The 25,065-nt window shown below is 41.1% G+C and overlaps 1 protein-coding gene across 1 annotated transcript; it reads left to right on the top strand.

Moving 5' to 3' along the window:
* The first annotated feature begins 593 nt into the window (after positions 1–593).
* On the top strand, positions 594–25,065 carry LOC117486531 (vitamin D3 receptor B). Its single transcript, XM_034135023.1, has 10 exons — positions 594–1,127; positions 1,735–1,808; positions 11,543–11,690; positions 12,567–12,697; positions 13,754–13,950; positions 14,518–14,617; positions 15,331–15,511; positions 17,882–18,033; positions 19,728–19,844; positions 20,682–25,065. Exons 3-10 carry the CDS (start codon positions 11,545–11,547, stop codon positions 20,933–20,935), a joined length of 1,278 nt encoding a protein of 425 aa, XP_033990914.1. The 5' UTR covers positions 594–1,127; positions 1,735–1,808; positions 11,543–11,544; the 3' UTR covers positions 20,936–25,065.

Raw genomic sequence — 25,065 nt, 5'->3', positions numbered from 1 at the left:
CGCTTCCCAGCCTACCACTGTACTGCAGAGTGGACACACCCCTCCGACACACACGCCTCAGTGCACACATTTGCAAACTGTCAAAGAAATGATGAAGCAAAATGCGCACAGCGGCAGTTTAAGGACCAGTTATATCTGGTTTTATTATTTCAACTGCGTAGTATCGATGGTGGTGGTGTTGTGTATTCAAATTCCAAATATATGGCTCAAAGCCTGAAGCAGCAAAACAAAGACACCGTGGCGCAATAGAAAAAAAATACCTCAACGGGACTTTTTACACATTATTGAGAAATCACACTGTATTATGTAGGTGCGGTGATCCCCCACACCGGGGTGTCCATTGATTCAGGGATTAGAGGCGAAACGATGTTGCTTTAAACCTCACGCGGTCAAAGTTGTTTACCTCTCCGTTACCTCTGACGTCACGACACACCCCTGTTTGAGGGGGCGGCTCTCCGCTTATGGGCCCCGGAGCCGACCAAAGAAAAGCGGGCTCGGCCGAAATGTCACCAATCACAGCAAGGGATACACGTCGAGCCCACCGGTGATTGGTTACCGGAGGGGCTGGGGGGGAAATCCCTTTTTTCCCGGAGAGGTCCTGAAGAGGGGGCGGTGCATAACAAAAAGTAATGGCCATCTATTTGGGTCCTGAAGAAGGAGGTATTTCACGTCGGACTACCGTAGGTGTGATTGAGTTTTCTCCATGTTAGTGCGTACGTTTGCACGTCTTTGAAATAAATCTGCGTCTCGACTGTTTTTCCGCTGGATGTTCGTCGGCCGCGGTCGCAGAGCGGTTAGTAAGCTGGTTGGACTTGGTGCCTCGTTTTAGGGTTAAAGCAGCCAGCTAGCCACGCTAACGCTAGCTACTACCAGCGCTGCTGTGTGTGTGGTGTGTGTGTGTGTGCCGACGTCTAGAAGGGCGTACGAGTTTGACGTTTTCTCCCCAAGTCGCCTCACATTTTTGAGTTTAGTACAACACGGTCCTCTCTCTGCTCGAAGCTAACCCACCCAGCAGGCAACATGGAGGGGACTCACTTTGCAAGAGCATGAATGAACACGACGACCAACGGAGAGACTAAAGAGGATTAAACGCAACTCGGGTCTTCATGGGGAAAAGTTGAGCCGAGGTATGAAACGTGCATGCACAGGAGGAATGCTAAAGTTGAGTAATTGTAATTTATGTTGCTCAAATCCTCGTAGGAAACAGGTTTGACACAGTTTTAATCTGTTGTTGTATCAGTTTTAGTGTGTGTGTGTGTGTGTGTGTGTGTGTGTGTGTGTGTGTGTGTGTGTGTGTGTGTGTGTGTGTGTGTGTGTGTGTGTGTGTGTGTGTGTGTGTGTGTGTGTGTGTGTGTGTGTGTGTGTGTGTGTGTGTGTGTGTGGTGTGTGTGTGTGTGTGTGTGTGTGTGTGTGTGTGTGTGTGTGTGTGTGTGTGTGTGTGTGTGTGTGTGTGTGTGTGTGTGTGTGTGTGTGTGTGTGTGTGTGTGTGTGTGTGTGTGTGTGTGGTGTGTGTGTGTGTGTGTGTGTGTGTGTGTGTGTGTGTGTGTGTGGTGTGTGTGTGTGTGTGTGCGTGTGTCCCTACGCACTTACGCTACCGCCTTCATGTTGATCACAATTGAGTGCGCATGTTGCTGTTGAAAGTAATTAACTGTTATATAAACAGAGGGACGGCTGGTCAGGTACGAGGCCCACTCACTGACTTGCGACATGCCATTTTGCTTTTCTATTGAACAGGATTAACAACTTGGGAAAAACTGATGCAAGGTTTCAACACTTACCTATTGTACAAGGGAATGCTAAAACCTCAGGTGAGAAATGTTTTTGTTGCTTTGAAGACATGCCTCCTGCACGTGTATATGTGTTGCTTGCTGTATTTTGAACATCTCCTCTGAAATAGTCTATTATTAACATGTGATCAACTCCTAACATATGTGGCTTTGATGTTACGCATATCCGCAATCGTATCTCCTGGAATTGTTTCAGTCTCGTGATTTCACAACTATGATTCTTTGAACAAGTACAAATGTATTAAGATGTAATGCATTAACTATTATCAATATTTCCATGAATGTAACATCACAATATGAAAGAAGTTGATGTCAGTACTTTGTGACCTAAATGAGTGACCCCCTTTTAAATTAAAGGCCTGACTTATAGGGATGTGCACACTTTGTGGAATTTCCCCCATAATTTATTTAATTAATTATGAGCTAGTTCGCTCCCTTTTTAATATCACAATAACCCATGATAAAACATAGATAGGCTGCAGGGGTCAGTGGAGAATTCAGCCCTCTTTTCATGTAACATACAGTTAGACCATGTCCAAAAATGTGTCTAAGCATTAGGAACATAAACAAACACACACAGCGTGGCAGGATTATTTCTAAATCTACACCTATTTTTACTCCTTAACCACTGACAGCATAGTCATGTAGAACTGAGCCCCTGCCTGATAATGACATCATTTATTACTACGAGCGTCTTGTCTTACTTGATTCGGAAATTCAAAAAGCCTCTAGCGCTTCTCTCTGCTGCTCATCCCTTCAAAGTACATCTGAAGGGGACCAAATTACAGGATGTAAATACACATTTTAATATTGAGATGGACATTTGTAACGCAGTAGGGAAGATGGTGTTTTTATGTCTGCTTCTTCATTGCTTGTTTTAGAAAAGTGAATTTGTCGTCTTTCCTCAACAACTTGGCACTCTTGAGATCAACAGCCACACATGTTCTGAATTTATATGTTGTGGAAATGTACGAGATAACCTGTTATTTGGGACCGAATGGGAGACTCAACCCAAATGAGGACCATTCATCCTTCAACTTCTGAATGCATTTTCAGTGTATTTCTGTGTGTGAAGATACAAAATGGGCTCCATTGGTGTCTGTATTGACTTTATCTGTAGCAGGTTGTAATGGACCTGTGTGCTGTGGAGATGGTACAGTCCATTAGGTCTTCTGTACATTGAAATACCCGCCCCACCCCCCTTTCGTGACTACAGTAATTGGTCCCTTCCTCTCACATGTACCCCTATAGAAAGAAGGAGGCTGCTGTACTTGTAAAGACCCACTTGTGTGTACGTCTGTACATGCGTGCTGTTTGCCACATATGTTGAGTTGCATATGAGACTAATGAAGTGTTAAGTTCCCCCTAATGTCTTTTGGTCCTCAATTATTTGGTTAATGGTTTGTAGGCCAAACACATCATCACACAGGTAGAATTTGTTTGTATATGGAGCACAGGTCATACAGAAAGATATCGTCCAGAATAAAACAATATAATTAATTGTTTGATAAATAGGGCATTGAAGGATATCTAGATTTATTTATTTACAACTGAATTATGGATGTAACGTATACATTTTTTCCATCTTTCAAAAGTGTTTTGTTGTTTCTCATCTACAGTATTTACGTATTTCCCGAGAGGGGGGATACCATTTATTTGAGGTTATATAACTTCAACTTGTGGGCTTTCGCATTTGCACCCACCTCACCCAGATTTCTGTTGCCTGTCTGGTTTTGTCCAGTTGGCTCTCTGCGTGCTCAACTCTCTGTGCTTGAGAATGTGCATTCTCTGTCAAATTCGGCATAGACATAAACAGGACTTTCGGTGTGTGTTTGAGTGGGCCTCTCCCTGCCTCGTCTCTTTTCCCTCTCCAGAGTCCAGCAAGGGGCCCAGCATAAGGGGGCAGGCTGCCGTCACTGCCTCTCTCTCGCCTTGCAGGCCAGCGCTGGGGCCTGGGCAGGGGGGGGAGTGGTGCACAGACCATAGGGTTGGACACAGGACATGTGACCCCCCACCCCAGTTTAGCCCATCCTGTGTGGGGCACAGGTCACCTTGTCATGTGCTGTTACGGCTGCTGTAACATGCTCCCTGTGATCGCAGGAAAAGAGCATGAGATAGACCCGTGGAGGCTGCGGGAGGGAGAACGAGGGGGAAGCAAAGGGACAGGACTGGACTAGTCTGCTCAGCCAGTTGTTTAGCTGCATTCACTCAGTTTGTCGACTTGTTGTTATGTCCACATTGTCTCTTTTTGTCCATTGTTCTCTTTTCCCGATCTGTTTTTCCCATATTGTTTCTCTTAGGCAATTTCTAAACACACATCATATTTGAATTACGGTGTGTACTTTATATTTATAACCCTGATCTGCAGGCCGGGTTATTCCAGATATGATTATTTTATGTCTCTTCTGTACTCGTAGTGACCTAACCCGAGGTATGCAGTAAAACACATAGCCTTATGTTTTCTCGCTCCAACCCTTTCCACAACTTCTCCCTGTTCTCTCTCGCGCTCTCTCTGTCTTTCCCTTTAAGAGAAACTTTTGGCAGCATGGAACAATTTCAGAACCATTTGTGGGATTGCGTCATGTGATGTTGACGGAGGATGCTCATTGGACTGTCAGGCAGGTCCTCCTTCTCCCTGTCAGGCGTTCCACAGCACTCCCTCTCTTTCCTCCTCTGCTGTTATAAGTCTGGATGTGATTCCGACTCTGACTCTTATGTGTTGGGATGTGGTCTATAAGCTCATTGCTGACATTCTTGAGACGTGATGCCAGAGTTTTTATTTTTTATTTCCCGCTCTTCTGCACGTCTGTGTGCAGTTAAAATGATCCCTCCTTGAAACGCTGTCTGGATCCTCCTCTTTACCCACTTTGGTATATCTTGCCATGTCGACGATCACGTTTCATTTCAACTCCCAGGCAATAATGGCCCCACTTAATTAGTTTTATTAGATGGTGGGCGTTGGTGGAGGGTGGGGTTTATAATCACTTAATATTGACTTTGATGAAAGTTAATCTAACATCTGGGCTGTGCTCCAGGTCTTTTTTGCAGCTAAGCTCTCACTTATGTCTTTTTCGTATTAGCTGGGCACCTGACAAAGAAAACCAATGGCGCAGCATGAAATGAAGTAGCAAGTAGAACAGAAGGAAATAAGCTACCTTTTATGAGTGGTTTTGGATTCCTGCCATGGTGCACCTTGGCACTTATCCCTGGATGAATATTTTACAGCAGATCAAACTGCAGCAGTAATACAAATATTCAGGAATTACCATTTTCGAAGTACTGCACTCATTGTGCAATATCATCGGCGTAGAGTGTTACTATATCTCATATTAGCACTTATCAAGTCTCGACTCTATGTCCCTAAGGTTCTCACCATCTGTAGTCGAGATTTAATTTAGCACTGATTGACATCTAATGTCAACTAATTAGAAGGTGCGAGTTAGACGTATACATTTGGGATGCAGATGGTGCAAACAATTTACGCTGATAAATGAGACGCAGGTTAAATCATTTTATGCACACTTTGGTAGAATATTCCTTCAACTCCACTAAATAAAAAATTGGCCAGGTGTTCAGTAGTTAATATTTAATCGCTGGACTTGTAATGTGGTGTCGGTTAGACCAACGTTTTTATAGATATTATTTTATATGACAAGACATGTTGTTCTTAATTAAGCCCAGGCCCCCCCAACAGCACAAGACGATTCATCTTTAGATTCAACAATTTATCAAATGTTGACATTAAGGCTTCTGCAGACAGTGTCATGTCTTTACATCTAACCTAGGGACTGGTTGTCACGTCAGTCCCTAGGTTAAGGGACACGTGCGTGCCATTTCAGACATGATGTAAATAAATCAAAGGAGGAAAAGACGAGTCACTGCTCCACTGCATGCTAAGAAGCACTTCGCTCCCCTTCGTTTAATTTGTTGGGATAAAGAGAAAAGGAAACTCCCTAGCCTCTTCCCTAGCTACGCCACCAAAATTAGGGTAATGTCTTTATTTTGCAGCTTTCACCACCCATTTAAAATGACAAGCCTGAGTCAGTTTGCGGTACTGCGCGTAATTACAGCAGGCCTCATCTCCTGCTCATTGACCACTGATGCTGTTTCACTGAGACTCCCAAACCCCAGGCTTCCAGTTCACATTCTTTTCCATCTTTTTATCCCCGTATTCATCAGATTGAGTTTCTTTTACCTCTTTCTTTAGGATGAATCAGTTTCGCATCCAAAAGGGATTATTTTGCGCTACATGATCAATTCCTCTCTCTTCGTTTGTCAAAAATTGTGAATACTTTAAATAAAGCTGAAATTATAAATCTGTCAATGCCAAACATCTCCATCTTCCAGCTGCTTACTGGTATATCTTTGGGCTTGGTCTGTTGGTTGGACAAAACAAGACATCTTTGCTTCAGAAAATAGTAATTTATCCCTATTTTCTGCCATTTCAAGGTTCATCTGAGGAAGCAATCATCAGATGTATTCTATGTCCTTTGTTAAACCCCAAAAACGGAACTGTGCCAGTCTTCAATGTCTTTTTTCTCATTGGCTGAGCAGGGGGGTGTGTTTGTCACATGGGTTGTTATCCAATCCATTCCGTGCTTTGAACCTTAAAGTCTTTTAGGCCAACAAGGGATTTGCATTAGGGATAAACATCTCGATTAAATAAAGGGAGTAAAAGCAACACCAACTGAGATAAATCATACAAAACATTTAAATCCTATAGCAATAATAGTTCCCCGGATACTCTCAAGAGGAGACGCTGTCAGAGATGAGACATTTATTTATTTTTAGCTAGTAATTGAAGTAGCTTGTGACAGTATATTTTTAGCCTTCTTTTAGGATAACAAAATGAGGCTGTTTGTGTTGTTTTCTTCTCTCTGGGCCACTGTCGAGTGCTCACACACTATTCCTCTCTCACATCCGCCTTGTGACACAGAAAGTCATTGTGACAAAGAGGTCACCCCTCCCCTACTCGCTGTATCTATGTTTATATCCTATCTGTTTTTACTCCATCTCTCCCCCCCCCCCCCCCCGACCCCCCCCGTGCCCTCTGGCCTGCTTCTCCAGTGCATCCCTCTCTCTCTTCCACACTACTGTCTCTGCCCTCTCGTGTGCGCTGGCACTTCCTCTCGGACTCTTAACAGCGGAGGGCAATACATGCAAGCTCATCTGTACTACACGTGTAATTGACACATATGCAGAGTACAATTATGCCTAACATGTGACACAGGAATTTATGCTGCTGCAAAAAAACACGGTGCTTAACCAGCATTTCTTGTAACTTCCTACTGGGCATGTGGTTGTTTAAATAAGTACAAAATTATGAAAACGCTTATGTTCACTGTGACCACTGCTTTAATTAACAAGAGCATATTCAATAAATGCCAAAGACAACTAAAGAGATTGAAAGTATTTCACATTTGCTAATGTAACAGCCATAACAGTTAAGTAGAAGTTGTTCATATTCAAGCTGGTGTGAGCTTATTCCAACTCCTACTAGCCGTGATGCTGAGATGTCCCCTAATTACAGTCAGTAGCTCCCCACTTTATAAGGGATATGTGCACTTTTATAGTCGGTCACATTCAGAAGATTGTCCTTGTGTAATCTTCTTTTTTAGTGTACATAGTTAAATATGTTTGGCAAAGATATTCAAGACAGCACGAGTCCTCTCTCAACTCATCGGTCATGTCTTTGTTAATGATTGGCTTGCTGCCTAAGATTGTTAATTAGATGTTGGAACAGAAACATGCACATGTAGAAAAAGAGTACTGCTTAAAATAAAAACGGCTTTCCTTTTTTTGGTAACTTGCCAACCTTTGACAAGTTTTCCTGACTTGAACGTAACAAGCAGAGGACACACTATAATTAATGCTCACTGTGCTCTTGACATCTTATTCCGGTCTAAAATATGCTGCTTCTTTTTGCAGGAAGTGAATCATTTCAGCTCCGACACATTGGAGTTTAACAATTGCTTTGAAAAGTTTCTAACTAATATTGTTAGTGGCAATGCATAATAATGCTGCAAGGCCCAATTCAAAACGAATGACAGTGATTCTCAAATTGGTCAAGTAGTTAAGCTACAATCTTTAAGCACACTAGTTATAGTCAAAGAGCAGTAGTCAGCCCTGTGAGCTAATCGGAAACCTCATTGATACGCTTTATCCTTAGGCTGTAACGCATGAGTAATGTCTCACACTATTACTGCAATGGCAGATTTGATTTATGCCGCCGCATGTCGTACACACAATATCATTCAAGAGTGAGACATCCAGTAGAAGCCTGAAGCTCAAAACCTGTTCTCTAGCTGAGCGTGCCCGGGACAGGAATGAGTACAGATCTGGTCTAATAACCTCATGCATTATTTAGCGCTCTCTCAATACTACTGTGCATTTAGTATAATGGCCTGTCATGGCTAAATGCAATCACAGAGGAGTGACTTCACTGATCAGTTGATGATATGCTATGGTAAATGGGTGTTTTCCCTCTTGGTTCACAGTGAGTGATGAGTGCGAGTGCTTGTTGGGATTAGTTTGCTGACATGCAGCCGAACAGATTTGATGTTCTATAAAGCACCCTGCCATTTATTCTGGTTAGTGTTGTGTAATATTATATTATATGATGGCAGTTTTTTTTTGCCAAAAGACTAATTATATATTCAAATAAGCTGAAGATGCTGCCATTCTTCATTTTGGTCATCGATAGATGACATCGATGTATGTTGATAATCTAACCTCTTCAATAGGGCATCACCATATGAGAAAATATGTTTAATGATAAGTTGCAATAAATTAAGGGGTTATCTAAGTCAGTCATGGCTATCCAAGTCAGTCATTGCTATCTGCTCTTCCCGGTAAATTGCTCAAATAAAACAAATTGCTTGTTGATTTAAAAAAAAAAAAAAAAAAGGAAATTATTTCCAACATTCTTTCATTGAAAATCAATATTTACACCAAACACAAAAGGAACCAATTTAAAAAGAGTCATAGTAACACATTTCTCTCCAAAAACTCTCAACTAGCTCAAATAAATCCCAGAGTGTAATCTGGTGCGATTTAAGTAAAGAGGGATATCTTGTGCAAGTCAGCAGGAGTCTAGAAAGTAGTGTTCATAACCTGGCCAAGCTTTCTGCTTATTTGCTGACTTGTTCTCACTTTTAAAGCCACCACAATAATCATAATCTAACAGATATCCCGATTGGGTTGGGGGGTTCAGGCTGCAATAACTCGTTGTACTGGCTCATTCAAATTATTTGCCTGTATACAAACTCCAAGTAGCCTCAGACTCTTGGCCAGCATGTCACTCACATTATGTAGCTGCATGGCGGGAGTGCTTGAAATGTAAAACCTGTGCCCATTCATATTACATCACCTTGGTGACTAGTGTTATCGTATAGTAAATAGTGGAGGCCTTATCTTGATGTGGCCATGAATAAACCCTATTTGTAAAGTGGCCATGAAGATATTAAATGTGTAGAATACAATAGCATCATAGCCTGGTATGAAGGACCTACGTGTGTACCTTGCCTCTGCACGGGGGAGTTCAGGACACACTCCTGCCTGTTCTGTCCTTAGAAGCATGTTGGCTATTGCAACAAAACAAATAAGTGTTGTGCAGAGTAGGGCTGTGCGATTATGGCAAAAATCACGATTATTTTGGTCAATAATTGATATCACGATTATTAAATAAGATTATTCATTGACTTTGAAAACATCCATTTATTGAACTTTAAAACAAATACAAATAATAATTTGAACGGTATATTTTTAACTGTTGATTACCCTGAACGTATAATTCAACTGAAAAACCAATACAAAAATAAATAAAATAAATGATACATTTAAATAAATAATATCAAAATAATAAATACCAATAAACAAGATCAACAAATATTTTGGAGCGCACTTCCACAAGCTACTAAACATATATAAATATGATAAATACAAATAAATTAGACAAAAATAAATTAGATCAAATATGTTGCAAAGCAAAATAATTGTTTTTTTCGATTATGTTGTTTTCGTAATTGTGGCAGGCCAAAATCGTAATTGCGATTAAAATACGATTAATTGCACAGCCCTAGTGCAGAGGGACAGTAAATGTTCCAATAAGAGTAAATGAAATGTTGTGTTTGTCAGGTTACGGATAAGATACCCACGTTTTCTCCCTTCTGTACTTTGTGTGAAATTACTGCTAAGCTTTGAATCATCGGGCCAGAGTTCACTGTTTCAAGAGTTCAGTGATAAGAATAGACAAAGTTGTCTAAATCTACTTTTCTTTTTCACACATGTGATAAAGATGTCCTATTGTTTGTATTCGTGTGCACAAATCACATGGAATCTGAACTTTTTCTCTCCAGATTTGGGCCACATTCAGCAGTTTCTAAATCAGATGCAGGTCTGTTTTTTGTTCTTCTTTTGCAACTATCATAACTGATATTAGCCGCTTTAGAAAGATATTGTAAACAGCCAAACAGAAACAAGGGCTCTGATCGATTAACCTGAGTTGAGCACTAAGGCTAATCGACGGTAGCCCATCCTAAGTTTCCCAGGTTGATGGGATTCCCATTAACCTGATGAGTCTCTCTGTGGTCTATTGTTTATCAGTTTGCTGAAATCCCCCCACCAAAATATGCTGTCAGCTGCGTCTCCTTCCAGTCGTGTGCATGTTTACCGTTGCACTGTACCGTAACAACCGTGTCAGATGTTCCCATGTGAAGCATGTGGTGCTAAGATACAAGACGTCCGCGTACAGTAGCTCGGCTTGCCTGCAGCAGCAGTAAGGAGTTGAAAAGCTCCTCTGTTTCCTTTCTGATTTTGACCTTTTGTTTTATGTCCTGTTAATAAAATTGGCCATGGAAAGAGTTTGGTTTGAAGGCATACTGTACATAATATGTTCAAAGTTGCACTGAAGTAGAAAAACAACATGACAAAGAAAACCGTTGTTGCATTTAAAAGAGTATGTGAGAACTTCAGCAGGACCATTGGTTTTTAATTGGACATGAGTGATGGATTGATCAGTCAAAAACATTTTTAAATGATTGATCCAGGCCCATTCCTCTCATTGGGTGCTGATTTGTGAGTTTGTGGAGGATCGTATCGGTTTAGTTACCCTCTCCTCTCTTGGCCCTCCATACCCACCCATCATTTGCTCCGCTTTCACTCCGCAGTGGAAGCAAAGAGGAGAATAAGAAAGGAGCTTTGTGAAAAGGGACAGTGATTGTTTGTTTATGAGGATGCTAGCCTTGCGGTGACATGCCTTTTTTTCCCCTCTCCTTCTCACGAGGCCGTTAAGTGAAATAGATACTCGGAGCAGTATGTAATCAAATGTAACCCAGATTCAGCTTTTGGGAGTGGAACAAGAGTTTTTCCATTTGATTCATACGGCTTTAGTTCCTCACCCCGGGACAAATACACTGGAGTTGAATTCTACTCTAAAGGGGAAACCTCGGGACTTGAAATGTCCTGAAGGAAGGGACAACGTTTGTAGAATTTGAAAAGAGACAACCCTTTATATGTAATCACAAAAAAAGCAGATCTTAATCAAAAATATTATGGTAGGTCATATGAAATATTATTTTGTTCTCGCATATCTTGCGCAACACTAACCAGATTATAATTTAAGAACATATTTTTAAATTCACTTCAGATGCCACAAGTTGGCAACCCATCTCATGTTTTTCCCTTATTGAGTGAACCGTTTGTATAACCTGGAGCTTATTTGTTTGTCTTTCTCCATTTGCCCTCTCTTTATCTAGTGATGGAAACCACAGTTGTGAGTACGTCCACTCTGGGCCCCGATGAGTTCGATAGGAACGTGCCGCGGATCTGCGGCGTGTGTGGCGACAAAGCCTCCGGATTCCACTTCAACGCCATGACCTGTGAGGGCTGCAAGGGGTTTTTCAGGTACACAAATGCTTATATTGACATATTCAATGTACACACACACGTGCACTAAGTATGCCTCGTGCAGCGTAATTACTTGTATCACCCTGATGAAAGTATAGTGATGCATGACGACTGGCAAGTTATTTACACATGAAAACATTAGCATACAAACGCCGGTCTTAACATGCATTTATAATGGCCAACCACCCACGCACACACATATTAAATATAATTACCACCCACAGTTGCATTAGAAACACACTCAAAAGCACTGGCAACATCCACGTTCACAGTAATGCGCAGCAGCAGGTGGAGAATACAAATGAGCTCGCTCCTACGGGTAACGCCTTGGCTGCTGTCAGATCATTGATACACACATGAGTTTCTAATTTTAAGACATAACTATAGCAAGTAATGATTGTTTGAGCTTGTGTGTGTTTGATGTATCCGCCCGTTTACGTCCGTTCCTCCCGGCGGGTGGTGTTGAGACTTTAAGGGGGAGGATGAAAAAGAAAGGATGTTTAATAATGTCCTTCCTCGTCGCTCAGCTGGCCCTCGTTTGAACTCTCACCACGCATGCATCTGTGTGTTTTTCATCAAATCTGTGAATAAATGATAGTACATGCAGTCCGTTGATGACTGACTCACTACGCTTTGCGTCACACTTTCGAAGGACTCTTCTTTAGATTTCCCAGTACTCATCCATATTTATGCTTTTTCACTTACAATTATTTATCCACTTATTCAATTCAAAGTCAATCCAGTGAGTTGCTATAATGTTCATACACAAAAATAGAACTTGATTCTTGTCAGTGAATCGTACTATTGTGTGTCCATGAACTGATATATGTGTGTGTATTTTAACAGACTGTAAAATGTATACAATCTATTTAGGCGCAGCATGAAGCGCAAGGCCGCCTTCACGTGTCCCTTTAACAGCAGTTGCACCATCACCAAGGACAACCGGCGCCACTGCCAGGCATGCCGGCTCAAACGCTGTGTGGACATTGGCATGATGAAAGAATGTAAGTATGACACAAGAGCCATATGCTTTAGGGCAATATCACATTGTGTGATGCACTACATGTATTCAAATAGGGATAACCCCTTTTGTGGGGTTAAATAGTGGTTATGAATATATTCATAGGTATAATAATTGAACAGATTTTGTGGTCACCCCACACTTATGTGCTCATTAATAGCAGCTTTTTGCAGATAAATTAGACATTAATAACAGTCTACTCTTCTTGTTTCTTTTTTTGGATGAAACGCAAACTTTACACAACTCTGTGTTTGCAGTATTGGGGGCCTACTGTCCCTTTTGTACATATGTTATGTAATATTTGGACAGGGGTCAAGTATCTCTGGGTCTTCGCCCCCATTACAGTGTTAACATGTTCTGTTTGAACTAGTAGAGCCTCCCCACATTGTACAGAGTGACTTTACTCCATCTGAAGTTCAAACACCTGCTGTTATGTACAAACTAGCGAGGCCTCTTCTTTCCTCACAGCCTTGTTTATTTTCATGGTCTGTAAATAGCAGGTACGTTTTTCCCCGTGTTTTCTCCTCATGTATCCGGATATTGTCCCTGGGCCTCTTTTAAGCAAAGGCCTCTCACTTCCAGCTGAACGTTCTTTCCTCCCCAGTGTTTCTGGGAAGAACTGTTATATACTGTACTGTTAAGAGGAGCCAGTGGCATTGCCGTTTCAAAACAGCAGCATCGGCTCTCTCTGTCTCTGTGAGCTAATTCAGTGGTTAGAACAACAAGGAGCAAACAGAACAGAGACAATGCGTTCACTTGTTCTTTGCAGCAGGGGTCTCCATATGGACCCATCCCCTCCCATTCGCTTCTTTCAGAGAATAACAACCCCTGCCCTGACAACCTCACATTGACATAGCTGTCGTAAAAAAATCAAACGCAACAACAAACTGAAAAGCTTTAAAAGTGGTGTACCGCAACCAATTTATTATGTCCTAAAGTATTTTTCCCCACTAGTCGCCCTGCTTTTACCCCGCTTGAGGTTTAGTTTTACTCTAACACTCTCTGTCTCTCTTTGTCTCTTTTATATTGTCCCCCTCAGTCATTCTGACAGATGAGGAAGTGCAGAGGAAGAAGGACCTGATTCAGCGGAGGAAGGAAGAGGAAGCGATGCGCGAAGCGGAGAAGGAGGCGCGGCGGCCCCGGCTGAGCGATGAACAGAGCCATGTCATCGCCACGCTGGTGGAGGCGCACCACAAAACATACGACGACTCCTACACTGACTTCTGCCGCTTCAGGGTTTGTGGATTATTCAGATATACTCATCATGATATTAACATTTTGTAGACACATTTATTTCAGCTTCGAAGGGTTTATATTGACAGACAGAGATAAACAATTATGCAATTATGCTTGTCATTTCAACAGAGTGGTTGAAAGCATACTCGTGTTGTTGTTTGCTCACATCAGAAATGTTTCTGCTTTGGCTTAACTCCACGGCCTGTCAACAAGGGTCATGTTTTGTATTGTAAACACACACATCTCACACGGTCCAGTTAACCTTTGGAAACTGTTAAATCACCCTCAAACACCTCAGACCTTTCTAACCTGTAATTCTAGTGCATCAGAATTCATCCTTGTGTTTTATTTTTTCAACAGATATTCAACAAAACTACTTCATATTATATATAATGGGAATCAAAATCACAAATTGGTGCGCTGTATTTGAAGATTGTGAATGAAGATGCATTTTTTTTCTTACAGCATAATTGTGAAATATTCCAAGATTATTATTATTTCATTTTTTTGGTGACTAGACTAATTAATAATCCTCCGTATCTCTCCGTCCACTTTTCTGCTGTTTAGCCCCCTGTGCGTGAGGGTCCGGTGACGCGTAGTGCCAGCAGAGCGGCCTCCCTCCACTCTCTGTCTGATGCCTCCTCTGACTCCTTCAGTCACTCTCCAGGTAAGAGTCACACACCGTGGAGGCTTCAGTCTGAATCAAGTGCAAACTGTGACTGTCCAGGGTAACAATCAAACTAGTTTCAGCAAATCTTATATTAAAAATAGCAAAAATAAGCTGTCACTTAACTGAAATGGTAACTGAGGTATTAAACACAAATAATGACTTTAAATACAAGGTGATCTGTCCCACAATTGTCAGGCCAGTTTCTAGAAAATCAGTTAATACTTAATTTAACACGGCAGTGTTTTCCAGTTCAGCTGTTAGCATGTTGGCGTATATAATCTGTTGTGCTGCTTTACTGAGAATCCAGAGGAAATTCTGTGAACAACCCCGACACCTGACTCCTACTTGTAAACATGAGTTCATTAATGCACCCGTCACTAATGGAGTGCACACAGCGAGGGACACAGTCCCGTGGCATACCGCCAACACTCAGTGGAGACAAATGACTGAAAACAACCCCAGCAAGCTTTGCATGCTTCACATGTTGTCATAGCTGTCACCTCAGTTTCATCCCACTCCTACTGACCTCGTGTATTTTCAGATGATCCTTTTCCATCACCAGGCCCTCTCGGTTCCATCATTTCTCTTGTTTTTCTCAGCGCTGAGCGTGTCTATTCATAAAGAAATAGTGTGACTTCATGGTGCTTTGTGAATGACCTCTGTTTTCTCTTCTGACCTCCTCTCTGCTGTCCTCATCTTGCTCGCTGCAGAGTCAGTAGACACCAAAATGAACTTCAACAACCTGTTGATGATGTACCACGAGCAGGGCAGCAGCCCCGACTCCAGCGAGGAGGAGGGCTCCAGCTTCTCCATGCTGCCCCACCTGGCTGACCTGGTCTCCTACAGCATCCAGAAGGTCATCGGCTTTGCCAAGATGATCCCCGGGTTCAGGTACTAGTGTGGATTTAATGATTGCAATAAAAAAACACTTACCCTAAAGTGATGATGGGAAATTCCTTATAGAGATAATCATTAATAAACGCACATATTGACTTGAAAAAGCTATGCAGACTCTGACTTAAAAAGAAAGTTAAATAAAAACAAACATCCTGTATTCAAGCACTTATTTAAGACTGTTTGTTTTTACTTAAAAGAATGTCCAGTTTGTGCTGCAGTTTAGTAAGTAACATTATAATTGTATGCTTGAGTGCCATTTAAAGAGTTTTTAGCATATTTTGAGGATTATCAAGATTATACCTGTGTTTGTGTCTGACAGACTTTTGACTCTTGTCACTCTGCATTAGTCAGATGTTAGACAGACAGAAACCTGCCTTATCTAGACAATTTGACTCGGAGACAGAAAACACATTTTTTTCTTTCCAGGTTTACAATGAACTGTAAGATAGCCAGTAAACATGTCAGTTGGCTGACATTTCATTTTATTTAATCGTTTATTTAGCAGGGACAATGCACAGTAATGAACACTTAAAACATTAAAATGTGTCAAGCGTAACAGTGCCAGATTTAGCTTTGAGCTCATTTCCATCCGCAGTCCCTCACATAAAACATTTAAGAAAATTACATTTTACAAACATAGCAAAAACAAAATACATGATATGCAAAAAGTGCAAGAGAGCAAGAGCAGCACACACAAGTATTTATGCCATGGTAATACAATATAGCAGCAACGACATATAAAGTGCAAGGGAAGATACAAGAGATACCTAAAGTGCAAGAGGAGATACCCCTGTGTTAAAGTGCATTTAGCGGTGATTGCACGTCTGTTTGTTTCTCAACCATTCTCTGAGTTGACCTTTGAAACTATTGATGATGACATGTGGCCAATTCAGTCTGGGCATACCAACATGACAAAGATTGATAGAGAAGAGGGTACATATTAACTGAGCTTTTGCAGAGGACTTCCCGATTGTCTTTGTTGTCGTTCAGTTTTTTTTTAATATAGAGTAGAGCAGCTCAAGTTAACCAGTGAGGACTTCTTGAACATATTAGTAATAACGAAAACGCCCAGACAAAATATTCAGAACTACTTCTCTTGATTTCTTTTTAATGTTCATGTCTGCGTGACTCTTTACCTAAATGTGTGTGGAAGACTTTGTACACCTACTTGTTTTTCTGCCTGATTAGTCGATATTGTGCCACAGTAATGGCTGTGGTCTAAAGGCCAGAGATTACTGATGGACTGTATTTTACAGATAGCTGACACATTGTGGGAAATGTTTTTATTTTGTGTTGTTCCTTCAAGGTTGTACATTTGCCAAGGACTTGTTGTCCTGCGCACTGTTCGGCCCTTTTTAGTATGTTAGTAGGTGATTCACTGACCTGTTTTTGGAGGGAGACACACCTCTAGTTATCTGATCATCACAACAGGTTTTAAGCACGTAAACAGATCTATTTCCGGGAATACAATTTCTTATTTTGAATTGCACAAGGCCAATGAAGAGATATAAGGGTTTGAGTTGCAAGATAACCTTGAAAACAGTAAAGGATCATGTACCAGTGGCAAACACGACACCTTTATTGTGACTGTAAAGGCAATATAACAATGTTTGGCCAAGGCTTTATTCATTGTTTCCCTGCTCCCCGCCCCCTTCCACACATGGAAGCTGCTACCTTTCAGCGTGTTTGTCTCTCGGTGTGTTGACAGGGACAAGCGCTCAGTGTCTCGGGGGTCACCCCAAAGTCGAGGCTAAAACGAGTCAGGGCCTGTATTTCCTGAAAGTTGTCTTTCCCACTGGCAGTGAGTGATGGACGTACTCGGATTACCTCTGGAATGTTTGTCCACTTATGATCTGCTCCCTAAACACTGAAAACACCCAGACCTCCCCTGAAGACCTGCGGGCTTCAGCTCATGTCTCCTGCTAGTTCAGGTCTTTAATAATAAAAAAAAAAAGAAATTTCCTAATATTACTAGACGCCGGATTTCACCGTGACAGTGAGGACTCTTGAAACAGCGTGATTTATGTTTATCAAATGGGTTTTCCATACACGGGGACCCATCACAGCGGGAGGAAGCAGACGGAAAGAAATATTTTTGAATGTTTTTGTCTTCCAGCACAGCTCGTATCTGATAAACATTTAAGACAGCGACTGACTTTGAAACTCTCGTCGGTTGATAAGCAAAATCCCTTTGACATGAATCACAGCTGACGACATATTCCAGAATCTTCACTTGTTTACCCGTATCTCTTAACCTTCAAATTAGACATTGCCAGTACTGCATGATAAATGTTATTTAGAGACAATGTATTTAATAATTAACTATATATGGTTCACTAACATAAGTGATATCGTTCCCCGCAGGGAGCTGACTGCAGAGGACCAGATCGCCCTGCTCAAGTCCAGCGCTATCGAGGTGATCATGCTGCGCTCTAATCAGAGCTTCAACCTGGAAGACATGTCCTGGAGCTGTGGTGGGCCGGACTTTAAATATCAGGTCAGCGATGTCACCAAAGGTCAGTATTAACTACGCCACGTGTACAGTTTAGCTATGCATACGCACGCTCTCCAGCTCATTCGGCTCGGCTGAAGAAAGGACGCACACGTTACACATTAACACTTATTTTCAGAGCTTGAAGGAAGTGGCCTCGCGTTAAGATAGTGACCAGATCATTAGTGTGGGAGTACTGGAAAGGTTTCTGGCAGTTTCCTGAGTACACACCCACAGGAAAGAGGATGCTAATATACGTTCTTTCTGCGAAACCAGTCCTACATATCCGCAGAGGTCCCTGTGGGCAAGGCTTTCATTTGCCTTTCAAACAAGACTCCTCTCTCTGGGATCAAGAGAAGAATGTCACTCCTGACCTGCGCACCACACAAAACAACCACTGTCTGCAGTCGAGAAGCAGCTCTGTGCTGCTCCTCTTAAAATATCACTGAAGGAACTGACAAGGACATGACAGGAATGTTTTTAATGCACAATATCCAATCAAAAAATATGAAAGTATTACAAAAAAAGATATAAAAGTATTCAATAAAGTGTTTCTCTCCGACACACAATTACAATTCATTATCTTTTTTCCTGGTTCCAGTTTATTGGTTTCAGATTTGTTTTATTCATCATAGTTACTGCTTCGTATCATTACAAATATCAAATACAATAGTAAAACATTATTTCCAAAAAGTAAGATTTAGTTTTTTTCAAACAAAACATTTAAAAAAACATATTTTGCATTAGTCTTTACTTTTGTCTGAAGGCTATCATACAAATGCTTTGTTCTAATAAGATACAGTACAAAGCATGTCATATTTGTTGAGAGTTCATTAACATTTACAGGAAGAGATTAATTAATTTGAAAGTGCTTCACAGCTACAGGCACCATTTAGTCAGTGCTCAGAAAGCATTGATCACACAGCAGCAGCCATAACAAGGGGAAAGGAGATTTATCAGTTCTTCAGGATTTGGATGTGTTTTCATGTATTTATATTTAAAACCTCATACATGGCTTGAACACTGATCCACATTCAAATGAGCTGATTATAAGGATCTCTCAGGCAGGAGTTCTTTGTGAAAACAAACCGGAAAACACTCCGCGTGCAAGAAAAGGATTCGGAGAGGATTCCAGCTGAAGAAGACGTTTCCCGTCTCAGAAAATGAAATATAAATGAGAAAGCGGGATGGTTTCCCTGGAGGGCTTTTCTTATGTGATTTTAATCGTTTATTCATCAGGGACAATGCACATTAATGAACACTTAAAACAAAAGATGCGTCAAGTGTAAATACGCCAGATTTTAGCTTTGAGCTAATTTCCAAACATTTAAGAACATGACATTTATATACATAGCAAAAACAAATACATGATGTGCAAAAAGAGCATGAGCAGCATACACACGTATTTACCACATGTACAATGTAGCAGCTACGACATATTAAGTGCAGGAGAAGATACAAGGGCTACATAAAGTGCAAGAGGAGATGCCCCTGTGTTAAAGTGCATTTAGCGGTGATTACATGTCCGTTTGTTTCTCAACCATTCTTTGAGTTGACCTTTGAAGCTATTGAGAGTGGGACAATCCCGTATCTCAGTTGGGAGGCTATTCCACAATGAGCTGCCTTTTAACGGAAAGTACATTTTGTCCAAAAGTGCTCCGTCTCCTCTGCTGCTTCTATACGCTGCACTCAGTAATGATGTGTTGCGTGTTTTTGCAGCGGGACACACTCTGGAGCTGCTGGAGCCGCTGGTGAAGTTCCAGGTGGGCCTGAAGAAGCTCAACCTGCAGGAGGAGGAACATGTGATGCTGATGGCCATCTGCCTGCTCTCTCCAGGTAGGTCTGACTGCAGGGGGGCCAACATATAGAGGGGTCACGATGAATTGTTTATGAGTGATCGCCTCTTTTCCTCCTATAGAGAAGATACTTATTACAGCTTTTTTGTTGAACAAGCTTAAATATTTGTAATTAGAGATGATCTCAAGCAGGTTCAGATATCTGTCAGTCATCCTGAATCACGTTGAAGTGCAGATCTAAGCGTTCTTCGGGACCTTTGAACGTGTGTGTGTATGGTATGCAGTTAGTGCATACATTATACATGTATAGTTGTGCAAGAAAGCATGTGTAACTAAGTGGATATTTGCATTGAATTGAATATGAGCCACCTCATTATTTATTAGATGTGTTCTCTCTGATCTAAAATTAGCTCGCCACCTGACCAGAACCGAAGGAAAACTAAAAGATCAGGCAATTTGATGTTAGCTTACGTTTTGACTTCTAGGATTTCTTTAGTGGCACAAATATTATTACATTCTAAACACGATATATCAGAATACTTTTGTTATCCCAGGAGAAATTTGGTTTTGTGTCCGTTGCTTCATTTTGAAACGAAGGACAATTAAATATTTATATAAACATACACATTTAGAGGAAGATAATATAGAATTAAGATATTTATAAACACAAAAGAAGTGAACATTTCCAATTAAAGATAAAATACAATACAAATATGTATTTAAATTGAAGAAGTTATGGTTAAAATGCTCACATTGTACTACAAACACTTAAAGCATCGGTTTTCAAATTAAGTTTTTAATTTTAAGGGGTGGCTTTTAGCTTGCGTAACACCCATAAATATCTAAAGACACCCCCCCCCCCCCTCCCTTTCTGCAGACCGCCCAGGTGTGCAGGATCACGCTCGCATCGAGGCCCTCCAAGACCACCTGTCCGAGACCCTGCAGGCCTACATCCAGCTGCACCACCCAGGAGAACGGCTGCTCTACGCCAGGATGATCCAGAAGCTGGCGGACCTGCGCAGCCTCAACGAGGAGCACTCCAAGCAGTACCGCTCTCTCTCCTTCCAGCCGGAGCACAGCATGCAGCTCACCCCGCTGGTGCTGGAGGTGTTCGGCAGCGAGGTCTCCTAGACCCTCTGAGCTCCCTACGTTGGAGAGGAGACCCTCTTAGGGTAGAAATGGAGAGAGAGAGAGAGAGCGCCGAGGGTGTGCTGGAGCGACTTAATGGAGGTGTGGAGTTTGAAGCTAGTGGAAGAGAGAAAGAGATGCGTGTGTGTGTTTGAGTGTTTTGGATGTGTGGTTTTATGTGCGTCTTGTCTAAAGAAGCCTATCTTGGCATGAAGAGCAAGGTTGTATGGAGAGCAAGCAGATGTTAGGGGACGTAGTAAACAAAGGAGACTTCATATAATACACATTTAACTATTCATACAACTTCTGCCTATATGCAGTGTCTTTGTCTGTATTTAAATCAACAAACCGCTGCTTCAAATGCCTGGACTTTATGTGTGTGTGTGTACATGGCATGCACACATCAACACAACAAACATACTCAGTTATTCATTTTAGCCATTCAGTTGAGCTACCTCTTTGTTTCACTTGGGTTGTTTTACACCACCTAAGTGAAACAGTTACTTTTACACAAAGCTAGATACAGGATGCACATTTCAGTGCAAAAGGTTTTTAATGGTTCAGAACTTTTTTATTTTTGTTTTTCATCTACTTCTCTGTAAGGCAGCGGATGTATGTATATGACTGTATACAATGCAAACGCATGCCTTTTGCCTTTCACCAAAGGTATGGTCTACTTTCTCAAAAAGCTTCCAGTACCTAAAAATAACCGTTGCTGCTTCATGGCTCGTTTCGCGCATGCAGCCACTCGACATACTAGCCTCACAGCCTATGAAGGAAACTGTCATTCGTTAGGTTTATACTGCAGAGTACAGAGCATAGTCTGTCATTTAGTGAGGTTTTGATGGGACATTGGGGTGCCTGGTCTTGAGGTGAGAATTAGCCACTAAATGTTTTAGATATTGTACACTGCTAACTGTCAATCAAACTCAGCCGGCATTATGGCTTCAGACTCTCTTTTTTGAAATTGTTTTTTCTTTCTTCCTCTTTCTGTTTAATTGTGTGTTTCCCTGTAAATAGTTAATTACTACCACACGTATCCTAAGCACTGTTATTCCACCTTTTACGCAAGCCTATGTATTGATTATCTATATTATCACAGATTTTAAAGGGCTAAGATGCCAAATCTAACTGGAATAGTAAATCGAGGCCAAAGCAAGGGGCCTGTCTTGTTAATATATAGCTGCATACCATACTTGGAATTGGCATATATATATATATATATATATATATACTGATGTAATTGCAATGGATGTTTTTGTTTGGTTTTTTAATGTCACATCACCTTTAAAAACAATTCCATGAATTGTTCCTTCTTAGTAAACAGTGAGCTCTGTGGGCGGAGAGCTAGGGAAGCTGCTTCAGACCCAGATATCACACCCCTTTCGTTTCTGACAGGGAAGTGGATTTTGTAGAATGTCGGAGGGCCTGGCAGCGCAGCTCCACACCCAGGCCCTCCTGTAAGATGATGTATGCTGCGCAGCCCTCTAGTGGCTGCATTCTGTAAATACCAGCTATATCATATGTCTGTCGCTGTACATAGGGCTACATAGATATTTCTCAAGGCCAACTTTTTCAGAAATATATATGCAAATACAATATTGACCCATTTCTATTTGATTCACTATCACTATGTTTCTGAGACACTATGTTCTTTTGACTTTGATCTTTTGGTAAAAATGAATTAGAAATGGCTTAAACAGGGATTGCTTGTGTATTTGATTCAGTAAAATTATATCTTTTTTAGTGGTGGGTTGATGTATTTGCCTAATTTCCAAGGTTTCTTTTCAGAAAGAGGACAAGCTTAACATAACGTGCTGCTCTCTAATATAAGCCATATAGATCAATAATACACCTGATCTATTACAGTGAATTTAAATGATGTTTCCAGAGCCTTGGATATCCTCATTATATAATCTTCTTACTCATATGCTATTTATCCAGGGCTCTTGGCAGATAAGCGTGTACATGAAAGGAACTCGTATGCCTTCTCTCTGCTGTCAAAGTGCTGTCAGTCATCTTTGGCTTATGCTTCATTAAACAGCATCTAATGGCTTATAAACCAAACTGCGTTAGCGCTTAGGTTTAGGGGCCAGTAATGTACGGCTTGCTGCATGCGGAATTATGGTGAAATTCTATCAAATAAAATGTAATTTTTATTTCAACACAATTCCCCAAAGAAGTTGAATTCTTGCCGTGTTCAGATGATTTCCCTAAGGCATCTTGGCTTAAATGAAGTCCTTTGCAGAGAGTTTGCGAGTCTCAAACTTGATTATTTTGTCTTCTATTTGCTGTGTGACAGAAGACACCTAAACGGTTGCTGTGATTGGCCGGGAGCAGACCAGGGTTACGCAGTGGGAGAGCGCATGTGTTTGCCGTTGAGCTGGATGTATTCCCACAACTCTGCTTTGGGAGAAGTTGTTGCTTTCAGTTAGTTCAGCCTACATGAGTTTGTAAACCTTCTATAGGATTTCATGTCCGTTCTCCGCCACTGTGACTTTTTATTCCAACTCTTCATCAAGTCACTGTGACACTCTGCAAGCTGACAGTCAGCACTGGACACGGAGATATTCATTAGTTAAATACAATTCAGTTAATCATGAGTTTTGGGATATGTAGTCTGTGGGTGTATTTGTATATGGATATAGATACACACACAAAGCAAAAGTGTCCCTACAGTGATTGGACGTTGAGGAGTAGAGACTGGAGTGTCTTTAGGCAGTACCACTCGTATGTATAGAATGTCAGTTTGAGGAGGGGCATGATGTGCTTGGTTACTGAACACTGACTTTTGAAGTTTTTGAAAAGTCTCCTTGTAGATTTTCTCTGAATACATACTTCCTGTATGTAGAAATGGGTTTGATTTAGTATATATTGTTTTTGTTGAGATAGAGATGCGGTGTTGATTTGTGTATGTTTAACACAGCGGGAGGTTTGGTGAACATTGTAAGTGCCACAGGGAGAGTTCCCTCCATAAAAAAGAACAGGGTAAAAGAAGAGTTGCTCTTTTGGCTTTGAAAACCAAACAGGAAGAGTCTTGTGGATGCATCATATTGCCTCTTTTCTCCCATTTGTACTCCGTAAATATGTGAATACATGTTGTTTATGGGACAAAGTTCCCAAGCTAATCCTCAAATACTACATAGCATGCACATACAGTTCAAGCTACACATGGTGCATCCCCAGATTGTTCCTGTTTGGCTTTACCATGGTAGGCAGCATTGAGGTCGTTGAAAATGGATATCTACCACACACTAGATGAGGCCGTCTTTTTGGGGAGATTTCCTCAAGATTGGCAACAAAATACAGTAACAACAGCTGCAATATACAACTCATGGTACACTATCACCAGCAAGCTTTACAGTTTATCATGTATGTAGACATTTTTGAAGTTTTTTTGTATAACTGTTGCCATTACAAATCCTGTCTGTAAACAGATGTATGATATCAGTCCGGTTCAGATCCCCCACACGAAGGCTCTCAAGTCTTTTTTGTTTCCGTTTTTTTTTTCTCTCCAATTAGGACAGGGATTGTAATGGAATCAACTTAATTTAGTTCCTACAAAAAGGAGTGTCCACAATGGATGTACACCATAATCTACCTAAAAAACCTACCTCTTTTAGCACCAGATTTTTTGCTTTAGCATTAAGCATTTGCCTCTGTTTTTACTTTTGTAATATTTGTATTCATGTTGGTATTTATTGCTGTCTAATGAGTCATACTTCAATGATTACCTCAGAGATATCTCACAGATTTTGGGAGAGTCCAGCTAATGAAGTCATTCATAGTTTTTTTTTTTTTTTTTTTTTTTCTTCGATTTTTTTTGTACAGTTTTTTTCTTCTCGGACATAGCATTGCCTTCTTTCTTTTTTTTAACGCACAAAATACCAGGAGTGTTTTTAATATAGTGCCTGAACTCTGACTGACGGAGCTCAGACTGGCTAGGGTGAGGCTGCATCCACTCCAGTAGAAGACACCCTCCTCTGCCTCTGTGTCCTTAAAGGTCACCTATCATGCAAAATCCACTTTTTCACGTCTTTTATATATAAACATGTGTCCCCTCTGTGTAAAGAGATTCTGAAAGTTTCAAGAAAAAGTATTCGCTCTCTTTTTGTCCTGATCCATTTATATAA

The sequence above is a fragment of the Trematomus bernacchii genome, unplaced genomic scaffold (genome assembly GCF_902827165.1).
Source record: "Trematomus bernacchii unplaced genomic scaffold, fTreBer1.1, whole genome shotgun sequence".
NCBI lineage: Eukaryota > Metazoa > Chordata > Actinopteri > Perciformes > Nototheniidae > Trematomus > Trematomus bernacchii.
Note: the sequence above shows the minus strand (reverse complement) of the source record. Positions and strands in the feature narration are given on the sequence as shown.